Source organism: Coloeus monedula (genome assembly GCF_965178545.1).
Source record: "Coloeus monedula genome assembly, chromosome: 27".
Lineage (NCBI taxonomy): Eukaryota > Metazoa > Chordata > Aves > Passeriformes > Corvidae > Coloeus > Coloeus monedula.
The window spans coordinates 2,189,382-2,211,066 of record NC_138807.1 but is presented as its reverse complement, the minus strand read 5'-3'; the positions used below and the strand labels follow the sequence as shown (position 1 = coordinate 2,211,066).

The following is a 21,685-nucleotide window of genomic DNA, read 5'->3' as shown; positions in this document are numbered from 1 at the left end:
AAACATTAGTATGGGAGAAGTCTCACATTTACTGACAGGACCCAGGGAATGGCTTCCCAGTGCCAGAGGGCAGGGCTGGATGGGATCTTGGGAAGGAATTGTTCCCTGGGAGGGTGGGCAGGCCCTGGCACAGGGTGCCCAGAGCAGCTGGGGCTGCCCCTGGATCCCTGGCAGTGCCCAAGGCCAGGCTGGACATTGGGGCTTGGAGGAATCTGGGGCAGTGGAAGGTGTCCCTGCCCATGGCAGGGGTGGAATGGGATGATCTCCAAGGTCCCTTCCAACCCAAATTGGGTTGCTTCTGTCAGTAACAGAAAGGCTGAAGATGGGCCTTTTGGATGAATTCTGTTCCAGCTGTGCTTTCCAGACTTAATGCTGCTTGTTCAGGGAGTTTAAAAATCAACTTGTGCACTAATGACCAGATTTTAAAAACTACCACCCAACAACTATCCCCCTGTCCATCCTGAGCTGAGGCAGTGAAAGCAAGTTCAGAGTGGTGGGGGCAGTTTATCAAGCTTTACCAAGACTTGGTAAAGCCAGAGAGCCAGGCTCTGCTTTAGTGGTGTGACCCCAGCACTGTGTCTGTGTGCAGGAGCTGCCCTGTACCGGCGCCTCAAGGAGTACCTGATGACCGAGGAGCAGCTCAAGGAGAACGGGTACCCAATGCCTCACCCCGAGAAGGCTGGACGTGCTGTGCTCTTCACTGCAGAGGAGAAGAAAGTGATTGACTGTAAGCTCTGCTGGCTCTTTCCATCTGCAGGATTTGCTGGGTACAGCTGGAGCTGCCCGTTTCTGGCTTGTGTGAAGGTCTCAGTGTGGAGCCTTTGCTCCTCTTGTGATGGGGAGTGTGACTGCAGAGTTCTGCTGCATTCCTGCACGGAGAGTGTCTTCAGCTTTCACATCCTGAGAATGCTATTTTTGACCCAAAGTTTATAGTCTGTGGGGCTGTGAGGCTGAGGGAGGTTTCTAATTTCTAATTGCCAGGTAACAAGTGACAGGAAGAAAAGAAACAGCCTCATGTTGCACCAGGGGAGGTTTAGATTGCATATAAGGGAAAATTTCTTTGTATAAAAGGTTGTGAAGCATTGAACAGGCTGCCCAGGACAGTGGTGGAGTCATCATCCCTGTAAATGTTCAAAAAATGTGTGGATGTGGCACTTGGGGACATGGTTTAGTGGTGACCATGGTGGTGGTGCTGATGGTTGGAGTTGATCCTAAAGGTCTTTTCCAGCCTTAGCAATTCCATGATTCTGTGCTGCCGAAGAACAGCAATTGGGCAGGTTGGAAGGAGGCTCCTGTTCTGCACTTGATGACCCTCCCCTCTCCCAGGGAAGGATTTTTTTTCTCTCTCTATCCATGTGGGCTGCTGTTATGGTGGGATAAGGACTGACCCTGGGCCAGACTGGCTTTGCAGTGGGTCCTGCTGTGCAGCTCTGGATTGCAGAGTTTTCTGTTTGATCTCGTGGCAGTCCTGGGCCAAAAAGTTCCCCAAAGCCTTTTTTGCAGCTGGACAAAATGATCATAAAATCACAAAATAGTTTGGATTGGAAGGGATTTTAAAGCCCATCTCATTCCACCCCCTGCAACACCCTCCACCAGACCAGGTTGCTCCAAGCCCCGTCCAACCTGGCCTTGATCCCATAGGTTTCCTCAGAATGGGATGGGGTCCTCCTCTGAGTTTTCTGAACTCCTGGCAAGATTTCTGCCCCTCAGACCCTGACTGAAGCAGGCTGTGCTGCAGCAGGGATAAAACCCAGACTGGGGATTTCTTTGGAGGTGCTTTGCCATGCTCTCCTGAGCATCTGTGTGGAGAGACCTCACTAAAGTGTGTTAAGTGCTCATCCATGTTAACACCTTGTGTCTACATTTGTCCTGTGGTTGCTGAAGCAACCTGGGCAAAAGCTCTCTTGCATTAACACTGTCATGTGCTGTATTTGTGAGAGCCCTTTTTTCCAGGGAACCAGCCAGTTCCTTTATATGATCCTGAGCTCACGTTCCTGGTTTTGTTCCTGCAGTTTCCTGCAGATGCTGCGGGATCTTTGGATTTCTCCTTGTTTAACTAAAGCTGCTGCTGCTGCTGTGACCAGTGAGCTGGTGTTGGGCAGAGCTGGGAATGTGCTAACAGCTTTAATGCCCACACCAAAGCTCGTGGAGTTGCATGGAGATCAGAAGAATGATAGCTTCTTCCCAGTGGCTTTTTGCATCTCCCTTCCCCAAATTTTGGGCAGTAAAAGCACAGGTGGCTGGGCCAGGCCCTGCTCTAAGTGCTCCTGGGTTTAGCTGCTGGAAAATCCTTACAAAAAAGCTGTGCCCTGGAAGAGCTAAAATGTCATTTGGAAGTGACAAGGCACAGATCCCCTGGAAACCAGGCTTCATTAGCTCTGGTGTCCAAAGAATGACTTATTTATCCTGTTTCTTAAAATAACTGTGTTAGACTCCAATGTAATTTGCAGTGCGTGGAGAAACAATGCAGCAAACCGTGATGGAGCTGGGGGGCAGCTGCTGTGGACCAAAACCACTGGAGAGTCGTCGTGTTTGCCTCTGGGAAGTGTTTGGGGGGCACATTTCAGAGGGATTGCTGTGCCTTTAGAGGAGTTTGGAACAACGTTTGGAATCTCTTTTAACAGAAGACGTCGTTTAACAGCGTTCGGGCCTTGAGTGACTGTGATTTGCTTTGCTTTGGCCAGGTTAAGCAGGTGAGGGGTTTCCAGTGACCTGGCTGTTGTTTTTCTCCTGTCCCCAAGCCTCCTGCAGGATCTGCTGTCGCTGTGGCACCGAGTACATGGTCTCAGCCTCGGGGAACTGCATCCGGAAGGAGGAGTGCGTCCATCACTGGGGGCGGCTGCGCAAGCAGAGAGGTACAGCCCTGCCAGGGGGATGGGCCCGTGCTGGCTGTGCTCCAGCTCCAAACACAGAGTCTTCCTCAGGTTTCAGCTTGATTTTGGGGCTTGTCACGCTGCCAGGTGGTGACAGTTCCTGGGCCTGTCACTGAAATGGCCTCGCAAAGAGCTGCTGGGCTTGGCAGTGCCCAAAATGTGACACTGGGGCTGCAGCAGAGGTGCTCAGTCTTTGTTCAAAAAAGTGAAGGAAAAAACCTTCCTGTGCTTTTGGAAAAAGATCAGCCTTTTAAGAGGCTGTCTGGGAGCACTAGAGGTCTGTCACTCCCAGGAGAGTTTACTGATCTTGGTTGAATTCATTTGCAGCAAGGCACTAACCTAGTTTGAGCTCTGCTCTGGTTTTCCATCAGAGCATATGAGTGGCTTCTGGAGTTTGTCTGGCTGAGTACCAGAGACTTAAACTCTTCAGATTGCTGCCTGTGAACCCACAGTTATTTTTCCCCTGTGTTTGACACGTTATTGTTGTGCTCATCCAGGGGCTCTGCACGTGAAAGCTGAAGTTCAGGTCTCTTGTTAACAAGACTCTTCTCCTTGACCCTTCATCTCTTGCTCTTTCAGTGCCAGGTGGGTGGGAAACTCACTACAGCTGCTGCTCCGGAGCTGTGGGGTCACCAGGCTGCCAGGTTGCTAAAGTAAGTGATGGAACAACACCTTTTTATTCTCTGTGACACATGTGCTCTGCTCACAGTGGCAGTGGCTGGGAAGTCCTTGCTTAAGCCTTTAGAAGAACAGTGGCTTCCCTTAACGGGGTAAAACAATTGCAACTTAAATTTTGTTTTGCTCTGCAAAGGTAGGAAAATCCAGTATTTGACACTCAGCTGTCTGGGGTGAGTTGGGTTCATTTATCCCAAGCTGCCCAGCTCATCTACTTGAGAGACATAGAAAAGCTCATGTTCTTTAGTGAATCACAGAGGAAATGGGAAATAAGGGATTTCCTTTTAAGGAGCAGTCTCAGAGCCTTGGCAACAGAGTGCCAAACCCCTTTTCCCATCTTTTCCTTTCCCAGATTCCCATGCTAAGGTAACTTTCTCCTGGTGGACAAATCTTTTCTTACCAGCTTTCTGTTTGTTGCCTGCCCTTGGTTGTAATGAGGGGAGGAACCTTCCCAAGGAGCCTGTTGTAACTCCAAAATACCACAAAACTTCTTTTGAGGGAGCTCAGCATTAGAAAAAAGAGTGAAAAACCTGCTCAGATGTGGAATTTGGTAGAGCAGAGCTCTCTTTGGGATACCTTTGCACAGGTGCCTTTTTTCTTTCCTGAGGCAGCAGGAGAGTTGTGTCCCAGCCTGGCACCCCCAGTCTGTCTCGTGCCTTTCCCTCAGGTCTCTGGGCATGCTCCTTGTCACTTGTTTTAGTGGCATTTTTATATTTGGCAGCTGCCACACAGGGGAGAACCAAAAGCTAAAGGTAGAAGGTGAATTCTGGGCAAAATTCAAGGTTTGTTACAATAGGAAGAGCTGTCTGGGCACCATGAAAGTCTGCCCTACACCTTTAGATTGGATGGGATCAAGTTGTTACTTTTCCTTCTTTTCCACATGAATTTAGGATTTTTTTAAAATCCCCTTCTCTGGGCCTCCCCACCCTCCCAGGGAACAATTCCTTCCCAATTTCCCATTTCTCTCTGCCCTCTGGCACGGGGAAGCCATTCCCTGTGTCCTGTCACTCCATACCAGTATTAAAAGCCCCACTCCCTCCTTTTTATAAGCCCCCAGTTTTCACAGCACCCCTTGGAAGATTGGATCCACAGCCTGCTCAGCATCAGAGCATGCAGGGAAATTTTGGGATGTTGGGACACTGGGGAGCACAGAGCCCTTCAGCTCTGAAGAAGGGTGTTGAAAGCAGAAAATATTCGTAGTAAGCCACCATTCTCAGTGACTGGGCCCGGAGCTGGTTAGAAAAGCTCGTGTGTGTCTTTCCAAGCCCAGGGATGCCCCTGCCTGGTGCTGCAGTGAGGCAGGGAGGCAGGAGATGGCAGGATGGAGCCGTGCTGCTCCAGGAGCCTGGAGCAGCTGCTCTTTGTGGTACCCGAGGCTGCTGCTTCTCCGAGTCTCAAAAACAGGAGCGACTTCCCTGCCCTCCTCCCAGCCAGAAAGAACTGGGCAGTTTCAGAACAACAGCTGATGGAGAAAAATACCTCAAAGGGGACTTTTTTTCACTTCAGTGCTCAGTTCTGTTGGATTACACAGGGAGAGAAGGGCTGAAGCTGTGAGGGAGGGGTGTTTGTTGTCTCCTGGCTGCTGAGCTGCTCTCCCCATTCCCTCAGCAGAGCAGGGTGCATGCATAGGTGCAGAGTGGACAAGTGTGGCCCCTTCCTCCTGGGAAGCAGTGATCCCTGAGGCCTTTGAGCAATGCTGGCTGTGGATACAGGGAGAGATCGGCCTCAGTGTTGGCCCAGCTGCCTCATTAACTTTAAATGATGCAGTTCCTGTGCTCTGGCTGCACCTGCAGTAGTGACCTGTGCAGGAAAATATGCAAATCCTGCTCTGGTTTCCTCTCTGCCCACACATGCCAGCTTTACAAGAGCCTCAGTTCCTCATCTCTCCAGCCTTTAGTCCTGAGACAAACCAGAACAGTTTCTTTCATTCCTTATAGGGTGAGACCTGTGGGAAGCCCTGTACTGTGCTGGGCACTGCTGAGGCCCCACCTCAAATCCTGGGGCCACTTTTGGGCCCCTCTTGACAAGAAGGACATTGAGGGGCTGGAGCATGTCCAGGGATGGGAACAGAGCTGGGGAAGGGTCTGGAGCCCAGGAGTGGCTGAGGGAGCTGGGAAAGGGGCTGAGCCTGGAGCAAAGGAGGCTCAGGGGGGACCTTGTGGCTCTGCACAAGTCCCTGACAGGAGGGGGCAGCTGGGGGGGGTCGGGCTCTGCTCACAGGGAACAGGGACAGGAGGAGAGGGAACGGCCTCAGGCTGGGCCAGGGGAGGTTTGGGCTGGATATTGGGAAAATTTCTTCATGGAAAGGGTTGTCAGGCACTGGAAGGGGCTGCCCAGGCCAGTGGTGGAGTCACCATCCCTGGAAGTGTTCAAAAAACGTGTGGATGTGGCACCTGGGGATGTGGTTTAGTGGTGACCATGATGGGGCTGCTGGGCTGACCTGATGATCCTGGGGGTCCTCTCCAACCTCAAGGATTCAGTGGTTCTGTGGTTCTGAGCATGACGAAGGAGGCTGTGCCCAGGCTGCTGAGGTTGTGCACAAATACATGGAGATGTAGGGACAGACAAAACTTAAAACACAACAAAAAACCCCACAGGGTCATAAGGGAGGGAGAGCATCACCTCTGGGTGTGGTTTTACCTAAAACCATGTCAGCAGGCAAAAGGGCAGGCACGGCTCCGCTTTGCCCTCAGTTACCTGTTCCTGCTTCCCCTTTAAACTTCATCCAGCTTGCAACTCCTGCTGCCAAGAGTAGGTGTCAGGATAACCAGTGGGATCTGTGCTGTGGAGGAGTGTGGGAGTACCTGTGTTGCAACAGCAGCTCAGTCATGCAGTGGCTTAAGCCACTTGTGAAATCACTCCCTGAGTTTTCCTGCTGGATCTTGTTAACCCTGGAGCCTTAGCTGGGAGAAATGCTTGGAAATGTTCTCTGTTGCCTCAAGTGCTGGTGGGCTGTAGCTCCTGTTCGTGTGGGCTGCCTGGGTCTGGAATGCAGTGGCTTTGAGTGGGTGCACACACAGACACGCTCTGGAGCTGGGTGTCACAGGGATGTCTGGGGTTAGGATCCTGCCCCTGGGCATGTCTTGGCCACAGGAACCAGGAGCTGGAGTTACATCAGTGTCAGGCCTCAGCCCTTCCTGACTAATTCTGCTCCACATTGAAAGCTCCTTCTCCCCAAGCACCTGGTGTCCTGCTCCTCCATGTGCTGTCAGTGGATGCCACCAGCCCTGATCTGCCTTTGGAATTAGGGTTGCCCATGGCTGCGTTTGCTGTGGTTGTGAACTTCTCAGGCTCACTGCAGGCAAAACTTACTCCTCATTAAGAAATTATTAAAAACCCACTTTTGTTAAGTGCAGGTTTGTTGGAGTGGGCTCTTTGGCTTCTTGTTCTTCTCATCACCAGCTGTCCCTTTCCTTTCAGCAACACGTGCACGACGGGCGCAAGGAGAGCCTGGATGGCTTTGTGAAGACTTTTGAGAAGCTGCCCACGACTGATGGCTACCCTGGGATCTACGCCTTAGACTGTGAAATGGTGGGTCCAGAGCCAAAACAAAGCTTTTTGGGCATGGCTGAGGTGTGACACAAGCAGCTGAAGGGAAGCTGTTTCCTAACCTCCTTCTTTCTGTTCCGAATATTGGTGCTGGAGGTGTAAATGAGCTCTTATTGATTGGTGTGTTTGACTTGAGGGCTGTGCAGCCCTGGCAGGCTCTGGCTGGCCCACGCTGGGCAGTGCTGCTGCCTGGCCCTGCTGCTCCAGCTGTGCTGCCTTTTGGGAGCTGCAGCACTTGGGTGAGGGGCTCCACAGATCCCACACTCTGGTTGGGCTGTGCCTCTCTTCACATCTGCCCTGTTCCTCGCAGTGCTACACTAAGCAAGGACTGGAGCTGACGAGAGTAACTGTGATCAACTCGGAGCTGAAAGTGGTCTACGACACCTTTGTCAAGCCAGACTCCAAGGTGGTGGATTACAACACCAGGTGAGGATGGTCTGCCTTGGGACAGAGCTCTGTGCTCTCTCAGGAGCTTGGCGTGGCTGGGAGCACTTGTTGAAGCTCCACTGGCCACCACTCCCTAAGGGCTGAGGGGCTTTGGGCCCTGAGATCCTTCTTCAAGTGAAGGAACCCCACCTGTCTCCTGTTGCTCTGCAGATTCTCAGGTGTGACAGAAGAGGACCTGGAGAACACGAGCATCACCCTGCGGGATGTCCAAGCCGTCCTACTGAACATGTTCAGTGCAGACACCATATTGATAGGGCACAGCTTGGAAAGCGACTTATTTGCACTAAAGGTAACTTGGGCTCTTGCCTTCACATCTCCCTGTGGTGCTTTCCCACCCTGGGGGCTGTCAGGTGTCTCCTTTAAGTTGAGGAACTGTTTATTTCCAAGGACCAGGAGTTCACAGTAGTGAGGCGGCCTCACCTCAGGTCCTGTGTGCAGTTTTGGGCACCACAATATAAAAAAGCCATGCAGCCATTAGAGGGTGTCCAGAGGAGCTGTGAGGATGGGGAAGGGTCTGGAGAGGGCTCATGGGGAGCAGCTAAGGGTACTTGGTTTGTTCAGCCTGGAGGAGACTGAGGGGGGACTCATTGTGGTCTTCAATGTCCTCGTGGGGGAAGAGGAGGGGCAGGTACCGAACTTTTCACTCTCATGACCGGGGACAGGAGCCCAGGGAACGGCTGGAGCTGGGTCAGGGCTGGCCATGGAGCTCAGGGAAAGGTTCTTCCCCCCGAGGCTGCTGGGCACTGCCCAGGCTCCCCAGGGAATGGGCCCGGCCCCGAGGCTGCCAGAGCTGCAGGAGCGTTTGGACAGCGCTCTCAGGGATGCCCAGGCTGGGGTTGTTGGGGTGTCTGTGCAGGGCCAGGGGCTGCACTGATCATCCCTGAGGGTCCTTCCAGCTCAGGGTATTCCAGGATTCCATGGTCTGTCCAGTCTCTGAGCCTGTGTGAAGTTGGTTGTGGTGGAAGAGTAAGCAAGTTGGGGTCATGTGTGTCACTCATGGTGTCACCCCAGTTTTTAGTAGCTGCTGCTGCCCAGGGGGACAGACCTGTCCAAAGGTGACTGGGCTGGACAGGGCTCTGAGCAGCGTGGTCTAGTGGAAGGTAGAACAAGATGGTCGCTAAGGTCTCTTCCAGCCCAAACCACTCCATGATTCTATGACTGATCCCAAATCATTTGCCTCTCACCCCTGCCAGATTTGTTCTCTGTTCCGTGCCTCCTTTGCTAGGACTTGTGGTGTTACTTTGATGAAGTTATTTTGACCTTTTAGCTGTCCTGTTTCCTGCCTGGCCCTCACCAGCCCGGTGTGCCCATCCCTCAGCCACCTCTGCTGTCCTGCCAGGGAGTGTGTCCTCCACTGAGGCCCCAGGACTTTGTCCCGGGTCACCAGGAGAGCGTGTGGCAGGCAGGAGCCAAGTCTTTGTGCTCACATGCCAGAACTTCCCTCAGCTGTTCCTTGTCCCACAGTTCTCCTGCTGAAGCCTCTGTGGCTGCCAGCTCCCAGCGCTGGGTTGGAAACAGGAGCTTTTAATGCCTGTAAAACACTTTACCTCTCCGTGGCACCCTTTATCCCAGCCTCGGAGAGGCTTCATCATCATCAGAAAAACATTACTCCCAGTTAGATCAGCTCGAGATGATTGCCTTGGCCTCTTAGAGGCTTGATTTTCTCTTAGCACCACAGCTACTGCCAAGAGGAGGAGCCCAGAGCAATCCTGCAGGGCCATGGGGTGTCACGGCGGAATGGCCGAGGGCTGTGGCAGTGAAGCCATATCTCACTAATGGCTGTGGCAAGTTCCAAGTGCTGATGGCATTTCAAGTTTTATTTAAAGCTTTATTATCCTGTTTCCTCAGTCTTCCTGATCTACATAAGTAATTACCACTGTGTCTGGGAGGGTGCCAAAGCTGAGTGCAGGCCAGGGGAGATTATCCATAACGTTGGCAGTTTTATACTCCAAGGAGAGGAGCAGGTTGTTTCTGTTAAAGTGCAGCTGTTCTGGGAGCTGTAACTGGTGGAGTTAAGGGTTGTCCTGCAACATGAGCTGGTGCCTGGAGGCAGAGAGGAGAGGGGATTATCAGGGTCCTGTTGGAGTCATCTGTGTTAGGGCTTGCAGAGCCATCCCTTGGTCAGGACACAGGTTTATCTCTTAGGCCCTGCATTTCACTCCTGTGCTCAGAATATGGGATCGCCTTCATCCACATTCCTTTAGCTCCCACTGAATGCAGTTCATGACAGCAAAGGATTAATCTTGTCTTAGCCTGAGAGGAAGAAATCAGTGTTAAAAAAAGCCAGCCTGCCCTATGATTATGGACTGTCAGGTGGGGCCTCTTGGCTGTCCCCAGGCCCCTTGGTGCAGGGCAGGGAGCACTTGGACCTGTTCAGCATCCTCAGTTCCTCCAGCGTGGGGACAATTCATAGCTGAGGTGTTGGATTAGAGGGCTGGAGCCCCTCTGCTCTGGAGCCAGGCTGGGAGAGCTGGGGGTGCTCACCTGGAGAGGAGAAGGCTCCGGGGAGAGCTCCGAGCCCCTTGCAGGGCCTAAAGGGGCTCCAGGAGAGCTGCAGAGGGACTGGGGACAAGGGCTGGAGGGCCAGGAGCCAGGGAATGGCTTCCCAGTGCCAGAGGGCAGGGCTGGATGGGATCTTGGGCAGGAGTTGTTCCCTGGGAGGGTGGGCAGGCCCTGGCACAGGGTGCCCAGAGCAGCTGGGGCTGCCCCTGGATCCCTGGCAGTGCCCAAGGCCAGGCTGGACACTGGGGCTTGGAGCAGCCTGGGACAGTGGGAGGTGTCCCTGCCATGGCAGGGGATGGAGTAGAAGCCCTTTAAAAAGTCCCAACTCAAAACACTCTCTGATATGAATCAGTGATAGGATTTCCTTGTCCCATTCCATCCTTGCTGAGCTGGTGCTGGATAAAAACTTCCTGTTGAGTCACTGCTGACTAGATGGGAGGATTTGGGGTTGGTTTGCACCCCAAAGGCCAGGCCTGTTGTGTAGCAGCAGTGTGATGTACATCCTGCTTTGTCGTGCACATCCTGCCCACTTCTGTCCCCGTCTTGGAATCCCAGAATGGTTTGGTTGGAAGGGACCATTAAGATCACCCAGTTGCAATCCTCTGCCATGGGTGGGGATGCCACTCACTGGGCTGAGCTGCTCCATCTTGAGAAGCAGTTGAAAGGTTGCTACAACTTACACAGAGGCTGTTGTGAAGTCAGCTGTTTCTTCAGTTTAGTTTTCAATTGGGAAAGACTCCAGAGCTATTCCAGCTTCTCCAGGCCGGGGGATCAAGGACTGACCTGTCCTGCTTGAGTTACATGAACTGGATCAGCCCCGAACCTCTGCTGCCCTGAACGTGAGGTTTCAGGGCTCTAGGGGCAGGTGTGTGGCTGGCACAGCAGTGGGAATCCTGTGTGCACACACCCTGCAAGGGGAGTCATCCTGCCTCCAGCCAGCGCCTCCTGCCAGACTGGTTGGGTCGGAAGCTGCTGAGAGCATTGCACAGAGGTTACCGGAAGGGTGCTGCAGCATGGCTAATCCCGAGGAGTGCCTGTCCCTTTGGGAGAGGGGAAATAACCCTGTTCCTCTGCTGCTCCCTCAGCTGATCCACGGCACCGTGGTGGACACAGCCATCGTGTTCCCCCACCGCCTGGGGCTGCCCTACAAGCGGGCCCTGCGCACGCTGATGGCCGACTACCTCAAACGCATCATCCAGGACAATGGTGAGACCTCTCAGGGTGGACCTCCACCCCAGTTCCTCCTGGGTGCAGCCCTGCCTTCCTCTGCTGTCCCCAAGCCCATCCTCCTGCTCCTGGTGTTTTCTCCCCTGCATGTGTGTGGTAGCTGGGAACGTGCTGGCATAAGGAGCCGCTGCCCCGGCGCAGTGTGCCCCGTTCCGAGGGCAGAGCTCCCGCTGCTTCCCTCCTTGTGCTGAGTGGGACAAAGGAAGTGGTGTGACAAGGCTTAGGGTGACTCTGCCAAGGCCAGGCTCTGCCCTCCCTTCTCTCTGGCCAGCTGAGGTGGACCCTTCTGTTGGAAGTGTGGCCTGTTCTTCCCACCTTCCCTGAACACCTTGCAAACGCTGCTGGGGAAGCTCCCGGCCGTGGTACGTGGCAGCAGCAATATTGTATCCACACCTGGCTGTTCCACAGCTGATGGTGTCAGGCTGCAGCCCAGCAAAAAGTGTGGGGTTAGTGGGAAAAAAGTGTGTTTAAAGTTGGGGTTGTTCAACCTGGAGAAGAGAAGGCTTTGGGGACTCCTTAAATCTGCTTCCAGTGCCTAAAGGGGCTCCAGGAGAGCTGCAGAGGGACTGGGGACAAGGCATGGAGGGACAGGAGCCAGGGAATGGCTTCCCAGTGCCAGAGGGCAGGGCTGGATGGGAGATTGGGAAGGAATTGTTCCCTGGCAGGGTGGGCAGGCCCTGGCACAGGGTGCCCAGAGCAGCTGGGGCTGCTCCTGGATCCCTGGCAGTGCCCAAGGCCAGGCTGGACATTGGGGCTTGGAGTAGCCTGGGATAGTGGGACACCATGGCAGGGGTGGCACTGGATGAGCTTGAACAAACCACAAACCATTCTGGGATTCTGTGGAATTCTTCTCTTTTAAATCCCTGGTTGTGGCTCAGGGTGCTCCCAGGTGTGGCTGTGGCTGCAGGGGCCAGGGAGCAGCTGGCTCTGTCTGGGGAACTCTCTGTGCTGGGCTGTGCTGTGCTGAGCAGGCAGCAGAGGGGTCACTGCCAGGCCTGTGTTTGTGTCCCCAGTGGAAGGACACGACTCCAGCGAGGATGCCAGAGCCTGCATGGAGCTGATGGTGTGGAAGATCAAAGAGGATGCGAAAGTGAAGCGATGACCTGTGCGTCTCTCTGCTGTTCCTCCTGCACCTCTGTGAAGAAGCAGTGCAATAAATGCCCGCAGCCACTCTGTCCCCCCGTGCCAGCAGCATGTTCCTGCTCCCCAGCCATCCCAGCAGGACTCCTGGACTCACACCCGCAGTCCCCATATCCAGGTGGTGGCTCTCGGATCCTCAGACTCCACCTGAGGGATTCTCTGTGGTCCAAGCCCTGCCTTGTGGGCCTGGCAAGGTGGTTTTGAGTAGCACAAGCAGAACTTCTTGGTTCCTAGGAGAAGCTTGTTAGAGGTAGGTTGGAGATGTGCAGAAGGATCTTTCTGGTTCAGTTAAAGGTAGATCGTTTACTTTTTTTTTTTCCCCCCAAATGTAACTTAAACTGACTCTGTACTCCAAAGCAGTGTTTGGAGAGGGGGAGATGGAAGGTTGGGCAGGAAGCTGTGAGGGGATTGTGTGGGAAACAAGAGCTGAGGATTGAGCACTTGGGAAGAGATCCTGGTGCAATCCCACTGCAGAGCTGCAAAAGAGGGAGGCTGGCTCTGTGCAGCTGGAGGGAGACGAATGAGCTGGGATCTGGGAATTGGCACCTGCTGTGCCCCAGGTGATCTCCTTGCTGAGGGCTGGCTGGCACCTGGTTCTGCAGTCACTGCAAAGGGGGAAACCACGAGTGTCACACCTGGCCCAGACCTCAGGGAGCCACGTGGCAGGGCAGGGACAGCAGGGTGGGCACAAACAGCTCCCAGAGCCAAGGGAGAGCCTGCATCCCATCACTGCAGGGTAGGACAAGCTGTCCTTCCCCCACCCTGAGCCTCCAGCAGGGCCCCAGTGAGCTTGTGTTCAGGGAACAAGGCTTTTGGGGGTACAGGTAAGGGCGGCCTCAGCAGCGTGCAGGACGCCCCACCAGCCTGTCCCTGATGCAGGGACGTGGTACAGGCAGAAGCAACAGGGAAAAATCCTTCATTTCAACTCCTTTACAAGTTCTGCAGAGAGCAAAGGACCCCATTGTGTGTCTGGCACCTGGGCAAAAGCAGTTGCTGAGTGTGACTGTCACACTGGGGTGATGGGGGCAGAGCCCAGGCAGACTGGATGGCACTGGTGGGTCCCTCTGCCCAGACCCTGCTGCTGTTTGGGGACAGCAGAGCTGAGGGAGACAATCCCCATGGACAGGCTCTCTCAGCTGGGTCAGGCAGCACCTTCAGGCAGTGACCCCTCGCCCTCCCTGGCAGCACTGGAACTGTGGCCCTTGGTGGCTGCTGTGGTCCCTGTGTCCCTGGCATGGGCTGGCTGTATCAGGCTGGGGCCGGGGGGGCAGAGGAGCTGCTGGGGTTTGGTTCCTGTCAGAGCCAGGTCCCACTCACTGCTTTGTAGCCTGCTGGGCTCAGGGTTTGGGGACAGCTGTGTGTCCCCTGCATGAACTGTCCCACCCTGTGGGCAGGGGCGTGGGCTGGGCTGTGTTCCCAGACAGGGATGTCCTGCCCCGAACTCTCCCCATGCCACTGCTGCCCTCGCAGGCAGGGGGGTGGCTTCCCTGGGAGCCACCAGGAGCGGTGGGGCTGTAAAGGCTCCTGTCACTGCTGAGCCTGTGCTTCCTCTGGCAGCCTGTTCCTTACCCCAGCTGTTGGGGATGCAGCTCCCTGCCCTCCTCTAGTGCTCCACATCCAGCTCTGCTCCTTCCCCGCCTCGGGGCTTCCACCCCAAGCAGCCTTGGGACACCTCGGCCTGTCCCCATCTCCCACAGCCTGCAGGGAACGGGGCTGTTCCTGCCCAGGCCGTGGGAGGGACAGGGTTCAGTGCTTCCTGACTGGGGAGGGAAGGTTTGTTCCTGCTTCTGCCTCTTTCCCATGTTTATCCATCATTTATCTTCACCCCTGGCTGCAGCGATGGAATGTCCCTGGAGCAGCCACATCAGGTGTCACATGTGGCTCCTGCCTCTTGCCTGTTCCTCGACAGGCAGCCCCTGCTCCAGCCTTCCCACAGCAGCTCCTTCCCTGGAAAAGGCAGGACATTCTAACAGGGACACGCTGTGCTGGTGTCCTGCTCGTGGAGCTGCTTGGCTCCATCCCATCTCCTGGGACTGGGGCAGGCAGGACATTCCTCCAGGCAGGAATCCTGCCAGGCCACAGGCCCTCCATCATTTCCCCTTCCTTTCCCCATGGTCCAGCCTAAACTGAGGCTTTTGGGGTGGGGTTCTAGGGGGGTTGCCTGTGTCAAGGGATGTCCCTGGGAAAGTGGAACCGTGTCCAGCCACAACATCGGTGTGGTCAGAGCCAGTCCTGGCCCAGGGCTGCCATCGCCTCCCCAGGCACCAGAGGTTTGGTTGGGTTGTACAGAACGATTGTAACCTGTAACTTTTGTAATTGTTTTTAATAAAAGAGTGTTGACTAGATGCACATTCCTGAGTCTGGGACTGCTCTGCCTGCAGATGGGTTGTGGAGGGGAGTTGCTGGAGCCGTCCTGGAGCTGGGGGGGGGGGGCTGGGCAGGCTTCCCAGGAGCATCCTTTCCCCAGCTGGAGAAGGGGGTTCAACACGTCCAAGGCCCTGCATCTGGTTCTGGGCAATCCCAGCCCTGAGCACAGCCTGGGGGATGAACTCAGGGAGAGCAGCCCTGGGGAGAAGGACTTGGGGGTGTTGGTGGGTGAGAGGCTCAACCTGCCCCGGCCATGGGCACTGACCCCAGAAACCCCCCCTGTGCTGGGCTGAGCCCCAGCGTGGGCAGCAGGGGAGGGGGGATTCTGCCCCTCTGCCCCGCTCAGCTGAGACCCCACCTGCAGAGCTGCCCCAGCCCTGGGGAACAACATCAGGAGCACGGGGAGCTGCTGGAGCCACTCCAGAGGAGGCCACTGAGCTGCCCCAAGGGCTGGAGCTCCTCTGCTCTGGAGCCAGGCTGGGAGAGCTGGGGGTGCTCACCTGGAGAGGAGAAGGCTCCAGGGAGAGCTCCGAGCCCCTTGCAGGGCCTAAAGGGGCTCCAGGAGAGCTGCAGAGGGACTGGGGCCAAGGCATGGAGGGACAGGACCCAGGGAATGGCTTCCCAGTGCCAGAGGGCAGGGCTGGATGGGATCTTGGGCAGGAATTGTTCCCTGGCAGGGTGGGCAGGCCCTGGCACAGGGTGCCCAGAGCAGCTGGGGCTGCCCCTGGATCCCTGGCAGTGCCCAAGGCCAGGCTGGACATTGGGGCTTGGAGCAACCTGGGACAGTGGGAGGTGTCCCTGCCCATGGCAGGGGTGGCACTGGAGGGGCTTTGAGGTCCCTCCCAATCCAAACCGTTCCATGATTCTGTAACAGTGGTGGGTTCAAGACCCTGCTCTGCTGCTTGGGGCTGGGGCTGGCCCCGTGGGGTCCCGGTGGGGCCCCTCATCTGTGTCCCCCCCACCACTCTGGCCCAGGGTGACACCGGCGCCTCCCGGGCACGGGCTGAGGGGTGAGGGGGGTCCCAGCCCCGAGGGGTCCCAGCCCATTCCCCCGTTGCCATTTTGGAACCCGGGTGCTGCCCGATCCCAACCATTCCCTGATCCCACGATCCCTTCCATTTGCAGCGCCCGTTCGTTCCTCCGGGTGCCCCCAGCGTGGCTCTGCAGCCCAGCCCGGCCTCCCCCAGCACCGCTCCCAGCTCTCGCCTCTCCGTGCCTCTCCAGGACACTCCCGCCCGCCGGGATGAGCCGAGGAGCCCGAGGGGAAGGGATGAAACCGGTGCCGCTCCTTTTGGAGAGAACCCCGATCCCAACCCCCTGCACTGAACGAGGAGAGGGGGCCGTGGCCGGACCCTCGCTCTGTGCGAACCCCCCACACCCCGAGGGGTGCCCGAGCCCCTCGGGCACATCCCGGCTCCTCCTGCCTCATCCCGGAGCTGCGATGGAGCCTCGGCATCCCCCCAGCCCTGCCCAGGCTCCCCCCGGAGCCCGTGTCTATCTCCCAAATGGGGCAGGAATTAAAGTGCCAAGCCGAGGAGCTGATTCAGCACGGAGGAAGAGGTGAAGGTAAAAAGTTCAAATAAAAAAATAATGGGCCATTAGATGACCTCACTGGCAATGTGTTTTATTTAACGCGCGGCTGATGGCTCGGTGATGGCAGCGGCTGCTCCGGAGGCTGTAAAAGTCACGCCTGGCGCGTGTTCTCAGCCACCTCCCCGGGCTTTTGTGGCGCTGGGTGCTCCGGCAGTGACCTCCAGTGCCACCCCAGCCCCGAGGGTCCCGCTGTGTCCCCCCCCTTGCGGCTCACCTGGCAGCCCGAGGTGACATCAGGGAACCCCTGCAGTGACAAAAGCATTTTGCTTTGTCGCCCTTGTGGAGCCTGGAGGGTGACAGGGACCTTTGGAGTCTCCTCCAGGTCGAGGCTGGAGGCAGGTGGGATTTTTAGGATTGTAACAGCCTTGGTGCCAAGGGAGCAGCACTCACATGCCCCAGGCATGTGGAGGGACAGAGGACACAAGGCCAGGCTGGACGGGGCTTAGAGCAGCCTGGGATGGTGGGAGGTGTCCCTGCCCATGGCAGGGGGTGGGACTGGGTGGGCTTTGAGGTCCCTTCCAACACAAACCATTCTGGGATTCGACGACACCAAAGCACGTTCAGGATCTGCCTCTGGGGTCTGTCCCTCCTGTTTTTCCCTGGAAGATCTCGTCTCCCAGGGCACTGCCGAGTTGGGGCATCACCTGCAGGAAGGGTTTTCTCTCTCTCTGAAAGTTTGCCCCTTCTGGGTGGCTTTGCCTCTGGCTCTGAGTGTGGCACCAGGGCTCTGCCCGTCCCCACCTCGGTGTTCAGTGTTTGGATGCTGCAGCTGAATTGGGGGAAGCAAAGGAGCAGAGAGAACCCCAGAACCCCCTTTCTTCCCCTTCCCAAAACTCTCTGGGATGAGCTGAAACCTGGGAGATGAAAGGAAGTAGCTTGCTGGGGAAAAGGCTCCATTCCCACCCCAGCAAGAGGAGAGGGGCTCAGAGGTGCTGGGGGATCACAAATCCCCCACTCTGCCCCGCCTCACTGGGGTGCAGCCCCTGATTCCACACCGTGTCCATATCCATGGAGTTGCCTCTGGCCCCTGTCCCAGTCTGAACTCTACCAGTGAACTGGTGCTGCTGCTCTGGTCCTGGGAGCTGTCAGGGATCCAGTGCCCCGCAGGGTCTCTGCCAGGGCTGTCAGAGTGTCCCAGACCTGGAGGGGGCCCTGCCTGGCTTTCCCTGCTCCCTGACCCCACCCTTTCCTTCCCAAGGATGGAGGGATATGCCAAACCTGAATCCAAACAGCCTCGGCTCCAAAGCTGCCCCCTCACAGGGGGAGGGAGGTTTTGGGCAGCCCGGGGCCCGTCGGGGGCTCAGAGCCATTCCATGTCCCTCCTTCAGCCGAGACCGGGCAGCTCAGCACGCCCAGCCCTGCGTTTGCAGATGCTCCAGGATTTGCAACAGGATCTGCCTTGTCCTGTGGCTTCTCCCCCCAGCAAGGGACATCCACAGGTGTCTGTGTCACTGCCTGCCCCTGAGCCACCTGGCACAGGTCAGAGGTGACCACGGTCATCGATCCTCTTTATAAAAAGCTTTTTACCACATTTTATCCAGACCCTCCAGGAGGGGAGGGCTGGCGCCAGGGCAGGGGGGGAGTGTCCATCCCGTGCTGGGGTCCCATGGCTCGTGTGTGCAGGCAGGAGAGCTCCTCATGTGGTGACATCAATGCCACAGCCGGTGGGGACAAGGACCTCACAGCAGCCCCTGCTGCCTCCACGCTCCTCCAGACTTTTGCTCGGCTGGGCCCGGGCATGGTCCTTGGCCGTGGTGCTGAGCCCGGGGACCTCGGTCACTCTGCTCCGTGCTTTGGATTCTCCTGGGTGGCAGCACGGGATGCTCCCACCAGGGCCTGTGCCCCTGCCATGGCCTTGTGTCCCCACCAGGGATGTCCCTGTGCCCCGAAGTGCAGTGCAGGGGGGCTGTGATGCTCCCCAGACATTGGGGTCCCTGTTGCCAGCCCTAAACCTGCAGCAGGGTGAGCTGAGTGACACCTGTGTCACCACAGGGTCTGGGGTCCTTCTGCACCCTCCAGCCACCAGTGAGAGGTGAACTGGCCAGACTGGGGAGCTGGGGCTGCTGGTGGGCAAGGAACAGGGTCAGCACCAGTGACCCCCACCCTAGAGCTGTCCCCTGGCCTGTGGTGGCTTGGGGGGGGCGGGAGACAGAGGAGGAGGAAGAAGAGGGTGGAAGGAGGGCAGCAGCCACCGATTGTGCAGATTTTGAGAGGAGAGTGAGGGGAGTTTTGGGGTATTGAAGGCAAGTTCTGGGTGCTGAGGGCCACCACCTTCGGACCAAATGGGAGCCCAGGAGATACCGGCTGGAGGTTGGGGGGTGCTCATGGGGCTGCTCCCAGGCTGGGAAACAACCCCCGTCCCGCAGGGAAAAGCTCCTAAATTATTATTATTATTATTTTTCTCCGAACAAACGGGGCTTTGTAGCTGCTCGGCCGCTCGGAACGGGGCACCTGGAGCCTCTCGGTCCTCGAGGAGAGGGAAAAACCTGGCTCAGAGGTTTAACTCTTCCCTGTGAGCACGGAGGCGGCCAGGGGGCAGCTCCCGGAGAGGGAACACGCCAGGACAGCCACTGCAGAGCCCGGAGAGGGGACACACCAGGACAACCCCCGCGGTGCCGGGGGAGGGGACACACCAGGACAGCCCCTCGGCGCCCCAGGGACACTCTCTGCCCCGGCCTCCTGGCGCTCACTTAATTACACGGGAAGGGGGGGCGGTGTCAGCTAATTGCAGAGGGCGATTGATTGGGAAAATGTCATCTTCACTGGCCTCTGTTGCCAGGGTGACCTCGGCCGTTCTCGTTCCCGGGTGCCCAAAGCCACCCGCTATGCGGCCTGCGGGGGAGACACGGGGGTGGGATGTGGAAATCCCTTTCCTTCCTCCGAATCCAGCCCCGATGCTCCGGAAGCGGCGAGAGGTTGCGACAGCCGGGGCATGCCGCGGTTCGGGACCCCGCTGTGCCCGAGGGGCCACTGGCCCTTCCTGCGGTGCCGATGCCGCCTTCGCGGAGGGGGTTGGCAGGCGGGGAGGGGGCAGCGAGTGGGACACGGCAGGTGAGGGCTGAGATGCTGCAATTTCGTGCGGATGCTGCTCAGCCCTGCGGGATCGCCGCGGAAGCGACAGGCGGGTGATGGGCTCAGGGAGAGGCTGGAGCACCCTGGTTTCGTGGGAGGTGCCCACGGCAGGGGATGGAAGGAAGTGGGCTTTAAGTCCCTTCCGACCCCAAGCAGTCTCCGGTTCCGTGACTCCCCAGCCCCGCTGTGGCCTCCGCTCTCTGTCACCGCTGGGCCCTGCTCAGACCTCCCAACCCAAACCTCCCTCCCTGCCCGCTGTGCCCGGAGCTCTCCCCTCGGGCTGGACCTCCCCGGCAGCCCCCGAGCTTTGTTTCAAACCTGTGCCACCGTCACCAGCCCCGCGGGACAATGAGCAGCAGCCCCGGGGCAAGGCCTGGCAGAGGCTTCTCCCTCTTTGTCAGGATGGGAATGTGCCCAAATCTGCCCCCACTGCAGGGCAGATGTCAGTGTCAGCCGCAGAGGGAGCACGGGGACACACAGGGGAACGTGGGGAGTGTATGGGGACATGGGGACACACGTGGGGACGTGTCCAGGGACATGGGGACAGGGGGATGTGAGGACATGTAAGGGGACACAGGCACATGAGGATGTGTAGGGACACAGGGACGTGTACGGGGACGTGGGCACACTCAGGAGAACACAAAGACACATACGTGGACTGGGGACATGTGTAGGGACATGGGGACACGTATGGGGACATGGGGACACAGGGACGCAGCAGGCACCGCTCATGGAGCTCGCAGGAGCCGCTCCCGGCTGCGCAGTAAATGCTTTATGGACTGTGGGGCCGGCGCTGGGCGATCGCCTCCGGCTCTCTGCGGTTAATTGAGGGCAGTAATTAACGTAATGACGGCCATCGCAGGACCACTGCGGGTGTGCAGGATGAGTGCGGGGTGGACACCAGGCTCTGGCCTCATTAGCTGCCGTCACTAACGAGGTGGCCTCTGTCCCCAGCTGGGTCCGCAGTCCCGGTGCTGGCACCGCCCGGAGGTGCCGGGGCTCCTTTGTGCCTTCGGCCTCCTCTTCCTCGCTGTCCCCTCCTCCCGCCTTCCTCGGTCCCCAGGGCCCGGCCCAAATCCCCCGAGCTGCTGCCACATCCCGGGGGGCTCTGGGGGGGCCTGGTGATCCCCAGTGGCACCAGTCCAGCCCCGGGGCTGCCCAAATCTGCCCCGGGAATGGATGTTCGTGCCCACCCTGCCCTGGCATCCAGTCTGGGACCACCTGCATCTCCTCTGGGATGGTGGCAGGGACACCCTGACCGTGTCACCGTGTGCCGGAGGCCGGACAGATCGCACGGGAACGGCTCCTGCAGCAGCAGCCGGGCAAATCCGAGCAGGGGAGCGGAGCGGGGGCGCCCGGCCGCGGGCAGGGCCGGGCAGGAGGGGAGGCGGGCAGGTCCCCGCGGAGGTGTGGCATGGGCTGTCCCCGCGGTCCCGCGTGGGGCAGGACGGGTGGCAGCAGTCCCGCTCGCGGCGGAGGTGGCAGGAGCTCGGCGCTGCCCGGGGCTGTCGCTGGGCATCGGTGCAAGGTACGGGGACCCCGAGCGGAGCGTGGCACGGTGACAGCCACCCACCCCGGCTGGGACAGCGGGGGCTGCGGGGGGACACGGCTGGCGGGTCCCGTGGGGTGTCCGGGGAGCTGCATCTCCCCCCGGGAGGAGCGGGGTGCCAGGGCAGCCCCTCGGCCGATGGTGCCCCGGGATGCCGGGCACGGAGGGGCGTTTGGGGATGGCGGAGCCGCCTTTTCACCTGCAACCGCATCAAAGCAGCTGGAAAATAGGGCGAGGGGAGGGAAACTCATGGCTCGGGCACGTCCTGGGAGCTGGGGAAATAACCCTCGAGAGGCTTTAATGATCCAGCCGGCCGGAGCGCGGGGGCGTTTCCGGCGTGCCGGGGACGGGAGGTGACACCCACCCACCCGCTCAGCCCGTCCTGGGCCGCTGTCACTGTCGCCTGTCGTGATGGGTGACGCGGGCTGGCCCGGGGGCGATGCCGCAGCGGGGCTGGCGCTGGAGGCGTCCCCGGGGTGGCTCTGGCTGGGGTCCCACTGGGACACTGGGATCAGGGAAACAACAGCAGCACTCACGGGGAGGGTGACAGGACCGAGTGCCAGCCCCGGGAGGGGGACAAGGGGCAGGCTGGTCCTGTCCCCGCCAGTTTTCGCTCGGGAAGGAGCAGGAGGGCACAGAGGTGACCGGGAACCCCCAGCTGTGGGCACTGCCTGTGCCGGACCTGCCGGGC

General features: G+C 58.0%; 1 protein-coding gene across 1 annotated transcript in view; it reads left to right on the top strand.

Moving 5' to 3' along the window:
- Positions 1–14,748, top strand: part of REXO1 (RNA exonuclease 1 homolog) — a 47,306-nt gene extending 32,558 nt beyond the window's left edge. The window contains exons 9-16 of the mRNA XM_082297998.1: positions 590–727; positions 2,742–2,855; positions 3,453–3,526; positions 6,969–7,079; positions 7,408–7,523; positions 7,695–7,833; positions 11,132–11,252; positions 12,287–14,748. Coding sequence (XP_082154124.1) covers positions 590–727; positions 2,742–2,855; positions 3,453–3,526; positions 6,969–7,079; positions 7,408–7,523; positions 7,695–7,833; positions 11,132–11,252; positions 12,287–12,375 — 902 coding nt within the window. The 3' untranslated portion in view covers positions 12,376–14,748. The remainder of the gene's footprint in view (positions 1–589; positions 728–2,741; positions 2,856–3,452; positions 3,527–6,968; positions 7,080–7,407; positions 7,524–7,694; positions 7,834–11,131; positions 11,253–12,286) is intronic.
- The last annotated feature ends 6,937 nt before the right edge of the window (positions 14,749–21,685 follow it).